The 10,185-nt window shown below is 42.3% G+C and overlaps 1 protein-coding gene across 1 annotated transcript in view; it reads right to left on the bottom strand.

Annotated features, from left to right (window-relative positions):
• Window positions 1–1,481: 1,481 nt before the first annotated feature.
• LOC136629122 (zinc finger protein 135-like) overlaps window positions 1,482–10,185 on the bottom strand; it is a 489,576-nt gene continuing 480,872 nt past the window's right edge. The window contains exons 9-11 of the mRNA XM_066605258.1: window positions 6,015–6,117; window positions 3,057–4,460; window positions 1,482–2,469 (exon numbers count right to left, since the gene is read on the bottom strand). Of these exons, the coding sequence (XP_066461355.1) occupies window positions 2,417–2,469; window positions 3,057–4,460; window positions 6,015–6,117 (1,560 nt within the window). The 3' untranslated portion in view covers window positions 1,482–2,416. The remainder of the gene's footprint in view (window positions 2,470–3,056; window positions 4,461–6,014; window positions 6,118–10,185) is intronic.

Here is a 10,185-nt window from a genome sequence, read left to right as displayed (position 1 = left end):
CCAATGTCATAGAAGTAGAGATGAGCGAGTATACTCGGTAAAGGCAAATGCTCGAGCGAGCATTGCCTTTATCGAGTACCTGCCCGCTCGAGATGAAATGTTCGGGTGCCGGCGGCGGGCAGGGAGCTGCGGGGGAGAGCGGAACGTAGGGGAGATCTCTCCCTCCCTCTCTCCCCCCCGCTGACAGCCGCTACTCACTGCTTTCCCGCGATGGCACCCGAACATTTCATCTCGAGCGGGCAGGTACTCGATAAAGGCAATGCGCGCTCGAGCATTTGCCTTTACCGAGTATACTCACTCATCTCTACATAGAAGCATGAAATTTGCCATAAGCATTGAACATGTCATAAATAGGAAAAGTTAATGGGTGTCGTGGATTTCCTTTGCGTCCACCGACTTGATTATTTAGGAATGTTCACACCCTTCCAGATTAAATGATTAAAGGTTGGGGGGACAGTGCGCACCGTCCGAAGTAATCAGTCTGACACAAGTTCAGATTAAGAAAACTTCCGGTTTATTTCTGGGCGTTTAGCCTCTTAAAGTTTAACATATCTGCCCTTTTGGGGCAGGCCAAAGGTTACATAGATACAGCGTATTGTTTGATTATTGGATAAGCGTCTTCCTTCATCCGGTCATCTGGTATTGCCCGTCACGTGGTAGCACTCCGGAGAGTAGAATGGGCTGTCTCGCCCCACGTGTGTCAAAACCGATATGATTGGAGGCTATATCATGAATTAGTAATTGCTTAAATCTCTCATGTTATTTGCATACGTTTCCAGTACAATTGCTTGGGTACTTGTTGCGGTATCTAAAAGCGGTACTTGTCTTAAGTGCGGTTATCTGTCTGATCCTTACTTCTTCTAAAATTATGAAACAGATGGAAAAATATAGCGTGTTTATATTAAATAACATCTTTGTCAGCAGAGTTAGAGAAAAAGATGTTTCATTTAAGCGGAAGTATACATATTGCATAAATGTATCAGAATAGAAGGCAACATGACATTTGGTTATACAGAATGTTAAATTCACGCATACAGGTTCATTGTCCATTACTAAAGACCCACCGACCCAATATAGCCATATTGGATTTCCACTACATGGGTCCGAACTCGATTATTCAATTCTAAGTGCAAAAGAATTAGCGTCCAAATGTTACGTATGGAATCTAATTCTCTCACTTCCTGATGTCATTTTATATAAAGGAAGCGTTGCATGGTTACCTCCCCGTGGTGTTTCCTGGGTAACGCAGAGAACTATGCAAAATGGTGAACATATGTTTTTCCGGTATCTCTAAAGTAACCACGGCTTCATAAGATTTTCCGTGTGAAAACCAGATAAACACCAGTAGCAAATTAACTCGGGCGAAGCCGGGTACATCAGCTAGTATTATATATGTGGAACTTGTTTAAACTGTATCTGCTTGGGAGTATTTTATACCCTCTTTATAAAAATTGGGTTTTTTTTTGTTTTTTTATGAATAATGTCTGCATATAAGGATATCATTGGTCATATGTATATACTGAAAGTAGCTAATGATTGATAGATGAATATATTGTGTAAGATCTCTGAAATATCCCCCAGCCTTTATAAGGTTAGCTGGGAGGAGGGAGGATCCCTAGTGAGCGTAATATATAAGGGCTATCAGCTGTTTTTAGAAGGACGTTTTAAATGTGTGTTCAAGCAATGGTATGTCAGATGTGACTGAGACCGCTGTGGCGGTGGAAATGTGTTACCTGTAAAGCCTGATCACTAAACTAAGGATATAGGGAATGCCTTTATACATCTATCTATACAAGTTGTAACTTTGAAGAGGTGGTACGGCACAATAGTCCATATCAGGGTGCAAACATGTGATTGTTCTCAGTTACATAAATCAAGTTACCTTGTAGATATGATAGCTTTTAACGGCTAACAAAATATATGATGTTAAAGCGATTTTTTTTTTTTTTTTGGACCTGTGCAGGGCCCTTCCTTAGGCTTATAATGGAACAAATCTATAGCCATATTTTCTAAATACACATGATCACATGGGAGGGCAGGAACACAGCAGAGGATGAGAGGGCACAGACAGGTTTGGATAAATAGCATTTAGATAAAGAACATGGGGAGATAACCATAACAGTAAATAATTAGCCCAGTAACAAGGAATGTGAATTTCTACTTCAGACCTGCAAACAAGGAAAATTGAACAACATCTCTGCAGTCCCACCTATTGGATGGAAGCATTCCCTTAAATTATGTATGAGGTTTTAAAAAGTCTGTAAAACAATAATTGGGAATAGCAAGCCTTCTGGGTGCTCTCCTTGGGGGAGATACTACATCATCCCCAACCCACTCACCCCCAGGTGTCTCCACTCCCCCCTTCCCGGTGCTCTTAAGGACACCCCTCTTGACCTCCTTGCAGACAATTAAGACCTCACCCGAGTGTGAAACGTGTAGGTGGCTTGCTTGCGCCCAAGTTTTGGAGTCCTGTATAAATAAAGTCGGATATGTTACACTGAAGTTGTAGCACCTTTCCCATGTGATCACAGCTGTATATTACTGTGTGCGACTCTTCCTAGTATATGACACTATAGCGATGAGATGGAGGGGAGACGCCCTTGCTGGGCTCAGTGGTGGAATACGGTTCTTATAGTTATCATTTATGAAAGGATCATTCTCAAAACAAAAAAATGTCCTAACAAACTCCACAAAGTCCGGGATCGGCAGTGATTCTCCCCTCACTACTTATACACATAATGGCTACCAGCTCTCCCTCATCTCCATCAGTTCTGAGGAAACATCATCTGAAGGAAGAAGAAAGATCGGCCCAAATACAAGCATGTAAGTTATACAAGTAAACTTTTATGAACAGTTAGAACCAGTTTAGAGACGCAGTTATATGTATCTGTGTGAAATAGTCTATGTACACGGCTGATATAAAGGCGGGTTATCTGGATTATATTTGTTTCTGGATAACAGATGTTTATCAGTAATTACATACATTTCTTATTCATCACTTAGTGCCCTAAATTGCATCCTTTTTCTTGTGTATGACATGTCACTTTACTTTTTACCTGTGTGAATTTTCTGATGCCGAATTAGCTTTGCTTTCCGTGTAAAACATTTCCCACAGTCTGAACAAGAAAACGGCTTCTCTCCTGTGTGAATTCTCTGATGTCCAACAAGAGCTGATTTCACTGCAAAACCTTTCCCACATTCTGAACAGGAAAAAGGCTTCTCTCCTGTGTGAATTCTCTGATGACCAACAAGGGCTGATTTCACTGCAAAACCTTTCCCACATTCTGAACAAGAAAATGTCTTCTCTCCTGTGTGAACTCTCTGATGACCAACAAGGGCTGATTTCACTGCAAAACCTTTCCCACATTCTGAACAGGAAAAAGGCTTCTCTCCTGTGTGAATTCTCTGATGTCTAAAAAGGTCTGATTTCCTTGCAAAACATTTCCCACATGCTGAACAAGAAAATGGCTTTTTTCCTGTGTGAGTTCTCTGATGTCTAAAACGGCTTGATTTCTGTGCAAAACATTTCCCACATTCTGAACAAGAAAATGTCTTCTCTCCTGTGTGAATTCTCTGATGATCAACAAGGTCTGATTTCACTGCAAAACATTTCCCACATTCTGAGCAAGAAAACGGCTTCTCTCCTGTGTGAATTCTCTGATGTCTAATAAGCTTTACTTTCTGTGTAAAACATTCCTCACATTCTGAACAAGAAAATGGCTTCTCTCCTGTGTGAATTCTCTGATGTGTAATAAGGTATGCTTTCTGTGCAAAACATTTCCCACATTCTGAACAAGAAAACAGCTTCTTTCCTGTGTGAATTCTCTGATGTCTAAAAAGGCTTGATTTCACTGGAAAACATTTCCCACATTCTGAACAAGAAAATGGCTTCTCTCCTGTGTGAATTCTCTGATGTCTAAAAAGGCTTGATTTCTGTGCAAAACATTTCCCACATTCTGAACAGTTAAATGGTTTCTCTCCTGTGTGAATTCTCCGATGTGTAACAAGGCATGATTTCAGTCTAAAACATTTTCCACATTCTGAACAAGAAAATGGCTTCTCTCCTGTGTGACTTCTCTGATGTGTAAGTAGATGGGATTTAACTCGGAAACGTTTTCCACATTTTTTACATGAATACGGCTTCTCTCCTGTGTGAATTCTCTGATGTGTAAAAAGGCTTGCTTTCTGTGTAAAACATTTCCCACAGTCTGAACAAGAAAATGGCTTCTCTCCTGTATGGGTTTCTTGATGTTTTCCCCTTCTGTGACCTTTATCAGTGTGTGATGGATCAGAAGGTGGGACCTGTATAAGAGGATCAGATGATGTATTTTGGCTGTGATGGGCTGAGGGGATATCTGGGATAATGGCAGGTTCTTCATATGTATCTTGTGTGATACCACAATCCTCTGCTTTAGTATCTGCAGATATCAGATCTCCCTCTGAGCTCCCGGTACCGTCATCTGCAGAGAGTAAAGCTGATTATTATTTAATACTACAAACCTTATAAATGATGCTGATATTTTATAACATTACTATACAAATAACAAGTCATGTAGCAAAATGTAATCATCATCTAAGGGTGCTTTTACACAGGCTGACAGCCGCTAGAGAAATCACTGAAAAGAGCCATTACGGATGACTGTCAGCCCATGTAAACATGGATCCTGACAGAGCGAGTGAGTGAGAATCGCTCACTCATCGAAGTCACTTGGTTTGCAGCTCACTTAAACACTAAGTGATTGTCGGTGCAGAAAACATCACCAGAAACTGCAGATGTGAATCGGGACTTACAAGCAAATTCTGGTTTTCATCAATAACATGGGGGTCCCAGGGGTCTGAAAAAGGGTCATGAAAAGTACTGGACAACAGAGTCCTGTACAACCTCTGGGTTCCTGTTCCCGGCAGATCTCCGAGCCCAAGCTACAGAAATAGTATTTTCCATACAGATGGAGTTCGGCCATTTCTGCACCAAGATCATTTTTTGTTTTTCCATAAAAAAAACTCGTATAAAATCTCCCATGAGGCCGGATGTCAGGAACACACAGTATACAGCAAATATAGAGCTGCTCATCTATAAGACAGCTTAGTACATACAATAATTCTATATCCTGTCATGTCAGACCAGGACTAGGCCGGGGGCAGGGGGGCAGGTGACAACCAAGCTGGGTTGCCCCACACATGTTTATGGCCACCTAGTTTGCCCCTGATCTCAAAGCTATGGCAGCTCCTGCCGCTACTAGTTCTGACAGTCTTACTAACGGTACTGCTGTGTCCCGCTCTCTCTCACAGGCTGAAAGAGTGACCTCCCTCCTGGCTCCAGTGTTCACTGTAGTTGAGTGACCGCGTCGGGGGGAAAGAAGTGAGGTCACATTGTGAGCCGGTGAGAGAGCACACAACACAATTGGGAATGATGGGGAAAAGTGGAGGATAATGGGGTCTGTTCAGGTACATTGATGAGCATGGGGGCTGTTTGGGGTACAGTGGAATATGATGTGAGCATTTTGGAGGATGATAGGGACTGTTTGCAGGACCTTGGAGGATGAGGGAGTAGTTTGGGGGACATAAAAGTATGATGCCTTCACTTGGAGATGGACAGGAATGATATGGAATTAAATCTTTTGGTGTTTAAACTTTGCTCTTGGGCCCATAGGACTCTAGCTATACCAATGTTCGGAGTCTCAGAGGAAGTCGCATTACTAACTAAGGTAACATCAGGGGGCACTATTACATAAAGGGAGATCACAACGGTGGGGGGAGGGGTGGCACTATTACCTAGTGAAACTATAGTGGGCAGCTTGATGGGGAGAGTGCGCTGAAACAAGGTTTGGCTGCAAGAAGTCATAGTGGCAGTCTGGCCCCATAGATAAGAAAATATAATATTATATTTGTCCCAGTGGGGGAGGGGCATTCTTAGTTTTGCTCTAGGTCGCCATGGAATCTACATAACTATCTGCAGCCGGTGACCGAGGAGAATCTGTGACTCTTCTCTGCTGTATTTAGTGGTTACTACTCACCTGGGCGGTTACTTGTAGGAATACGCTCTTTACATCGCTGATCGCCCCTCACATTTTTCTCTGTAGCATTAATATTGGTTAAATCTTCATCCTGGAACAAAAGCTGTGAGACAAATGTTGTAAAAGTCAGCAGACGGTTGGAGAAGTCATGTGGAAGGTTTTACATGACCAGAAAAGGTCATTAATCATCATGATGACCAAAAATGACCTGACAGCAGTAGTTATCAGAGTCATGTCAAAGTGGGTGCAGATTTACTTAGATTACAACTGCTCGTTAAAGGGATTCTGTCACCGGGTTCATGACGTTTGATTTGGAGCTCATCTAACATAGTAAAATAGTATGCTAGGCTGAAAAAAGACAAGTGTCCATCCAGTTCAGCCCATTTCCACCAACTACCGCATGTTGATCCAGAGGAAGGCGGCAAAAAAAAAAAAACCCTAATGGAGGCAGTAGCCAATTTGCTCATTTTTTGGAGGAAAAAATTCCTTCTCAACTCCATAGTGTCAGTCAGAACAATCACTGGATCAATATTTGAAAAAATTCCTACCTGCCTCTAAGACGGATGATTGGAAGATACCCGGATCACAACCCTTCCGGTTATTAAATGTCTATACCCTGTAATATCGTAGCACTCTAAAAAGACATCTTTTCCCTCAAACTCCTCGATCGATTTTGTCACTTCCTCAGGCAGAGAGTTCCAGGGTCTCACTGCTCTTACAGTTAAGAATCCCCTTCTGAGTTGGTGATAAAACCTTCTTTCCTTTAGACGTAGAGGATCCCCTCTTGTCACCGTCGCAGTTCTGGTGTCCCTGGTTCCCAATTCTGACATGATTGGGGTCCTTAGGCCAAGTGATAACATTTTTAATTAGATACAAAGGTTATCAATGCGAAGTTGTATGTCCTTATGGAATGAAGTCGGGTTATCACCCTGGGTCATTCAGAGGTCCAAGGGAATTGTCGTATGCTCTCACCCCAGGAAAATGTAGAAGCGACAGTTTTGCCCAATGAGTCTGGTAGGGGTTTCCTGCATATAAATAGTGTTCAAATTAAGTGGGACACATACACAAGAGCTTGGAGTTATTTAAACCCTTTCCAATCACTGACTCCCCGGGACCAGGGGTAGAAATTATAAGCGGGTCTAGAGGACCATACATTGTGAGCGCAGTTAGACTAAACTATCACTTTGAGGTAGCCTCTAATATCATTGATTGTCATCTGCTCGCCATTCTGGGACACGAGCCCTCACCCAGAATTTTTGTTTTGCGTGCATGGTTTAAGTGGTCTGCCCTGAGTGTAAAGGCAGGATTGTATGTGTGTGGAGTAACTACAGCTGGCTATAATGCATATGTTGGGTGTTGGCTGTGCTTTTGTGCAGGCTACTAATGTATTTGTATTATATTGGGAATGCATCACACAAGAAGGTAGACCCTCACTCTCACAACAGGCGAGGATCCCAAAGTTGGCATTTATGGGCTGTAGAAGAGAGGAGACCACGGCACTCACAAAAACAACCCGCGGGATAAAAGATTTTAGATAGGAAGTCACCAGTATCTTGTACGAAGGAGAGAGCATTGTTGGCAAAAGGACGTAGTATTTTATCAAGGAATATTGCTGCGTTTGTGAAGATAGAACCACATGCTGAGACAATCGGTCTCCAAGGGGGTTCAACAAATCATTATGAATTTTAGGTAGGATGTAGAGGGTTGGAGATTTAGGATGTAGGACATCAATGAAGCGAAGGAGTTCGGCATCAATGGTGCCGTCCATCATAGCATCATTCAGTAAAATTCTGAATTTGAAGTCGAGCAGTGGGATCAGACTTCAATGCTTCATAGATGTCACCATCGCCTAATTGTGGCATGACCTCATTAAGATATTTAGTAGTGTCCATTACCACGAGCGCCCCGCCCTTATCAGCTGCTTTTATTGTGATAGTTGTATCATTAGATAAAGATCTTAAAGCATCAAATTCACATTTACTCATGTTTGGTTTCCCAAATTTGGATTTACCATCAAAACACTTTAACTTTGCCACATCTTTTTGGACCAACGCAATGTAGGCCTCAAGGCAGGGATTGGAACAAGGAGGTAAATAGTGGCTTTTGTTGCGCAGACCAACACCCACCAGGGAAAAGCCCCCACGGCTTTTTTCTTTGTCTTTTTTTAGGATCTTCATTTGGTCTATGTTCCAGCCCTTTTTTCCCCTGACATCTTTACCACAGTCCATCATGAGCATCACCGTATATTTTTCACGCATGTGTTAATTTCTGTATGGTTTTTCACCTGACACCATTTCTGGTCTATTCCCCTTATATATTGCTATATTGCCGGTTTTCATTACATCTATTACTCCTTATTAGTATGTTTTTACTATATACTTCTCTAGATGACGCATAACGTTCACGCATCACTTGTTACTATGCACTCACTGGTACTACACGACGCGCTGACGTCACACGCACCCCGTCTTTCTCACGTGATCGGACGCTGCCACATGATCACCGCTCATAGCTTCTGCTGTGTATAGCTCTACCATATTGATACACGGTGCCTCTACGTCATGACATCTGCGCCTTGTTTAGCCCCGATCTTACCGGCAGCTGGTGCTTTTCCTTGTCTGCATCTATTTAACTATACTGTGGTTTATACCCTATTATGCTGCTATATGACTGCTTGTTGCCCTGTGCTCTTAGGTAGCTATTGCTCGTTACCCCCCCTCCACCCCCACCAGGCTAGCTGCTCATTTTGCCGGTCTCGGAGGGATGGGTCCGCCTTGAGCCGGCTGCCGGAGTCATGCGGGGATCGTACCTGTGACCTTTGGGTCGTGGGCACGAGCTTACACTCTGCACCACACGACCATCTACATGTCATAGCTGTGATACCACATGTTATATGGTTGCTTAGCAACCTTTTAGCCTCGTTCCACAGGATATGACCTAGCAAGGGGCGGGCTTGCATCCATTTTGGCTGTGGCCAGTTACTATATAAAGACTGTCATTAGCTCCCATTGAGCCAGTGGAACATGGACTGCATATCCTGATCCTTATGTTATTTGGTATGTATTGTGGTTTTTGCAACTACCTATTTACTTGCTTGTTGTAGTTGATAACTATCTACTGACTTTCATACTTTGGTATGTATTTTGTATTTCACAACTACCTACCTGCTTAATGTAATTTGCAACCATATATTTTCTTCAGACTTTCTGTACTGTTTCTTTTATATCGCATCTATGACGTGTATTTGTTTTGTGTTTTTTTTTTTTATTAGTACTTCTTTGTTATTTGTAGGCTTGAAAAAGACCTAATTATAGGTCGAAACGTTGCCTATCTTAACTTGGACGCAATAAACATGTTCCTTTGTATGACAATTTTCTGCATCATTTTATGCTGCCACCTCCTCCACTCGTCTACTCTACATGTTTTATGGGGCGTAGGTCCATAGCCCCTAGGGTGGCTTTGCATTCATTGCTGACGCTTAAGTCTTGGAAATAATTTTTCCTCCCCCCCCCCCCCTGAGTGGATTTTTATCCCGCGGGTTGTTTTTGGGAGTGCCGTGGTCTCCTCTCTTCTACAGCCTATAGTTATTATGGACTTCCAACGTGCACCACGGGGAGCGGACTCTCGCTCTGTTATCCTGGCTAATGATGCACCAGGATTTGCTCCAGGTTTTGTGTCCTACACAGATGATGAAATTGAAAAATTACTGGCTGATACTCCTGACGAGAACTTTGCACTCAATCTTCCTACTTCTGATATGCTGATGAACAAATGGGAACAAGTGAACAAGAAAATAGTTACATTTAATTTACACATGATTACGCTAAAACAATATTATAAAGCAGGACGTATTCCAAGAGGCTTGAGACCTAATACTCAGCCTACTTTATTGAGACATAATACCCAGTTTTGTAAAAAATTTGAAGCTATTGTTATTAGATTCTCATTCGACATCATCCTATTAAATATAGAATTTTTACAACATGAAGTTAAGTCTCTACAAGAACAATTTTCTTCGATTGAGTTTGAGATCACCAGTAAAGTAACTCAACAAGACTGGGATTCTCGACGTATGAAATTTGACTCCTTCTTGAAGGGATTCAAGGAAGATCTGGAGGATCAAAAACGATCCAAATGGTTTCGTGACCAACATGACTATGAAGAGGGTGCT

This window comes from Eleutherodactylus coqui, chromosome 5 (assembly GCF_035609145.1).
Source record: "Eleutherodactylus coqui strain aEleCoq1 chromosome 5, aEleCoq1.hap1, whole genome shotgun sequence".
NCBI lineage: Eukaryota > Metazoa > Chordata > Amphibia > Anura > Eleutherodactylidae > Eleutherodactylus > Eleutherodactylus coqui.
Note: the sequence above shows the minus strand (reverse complement) of the source record. Positions and strands in the feature narration are given on the sequence as shown.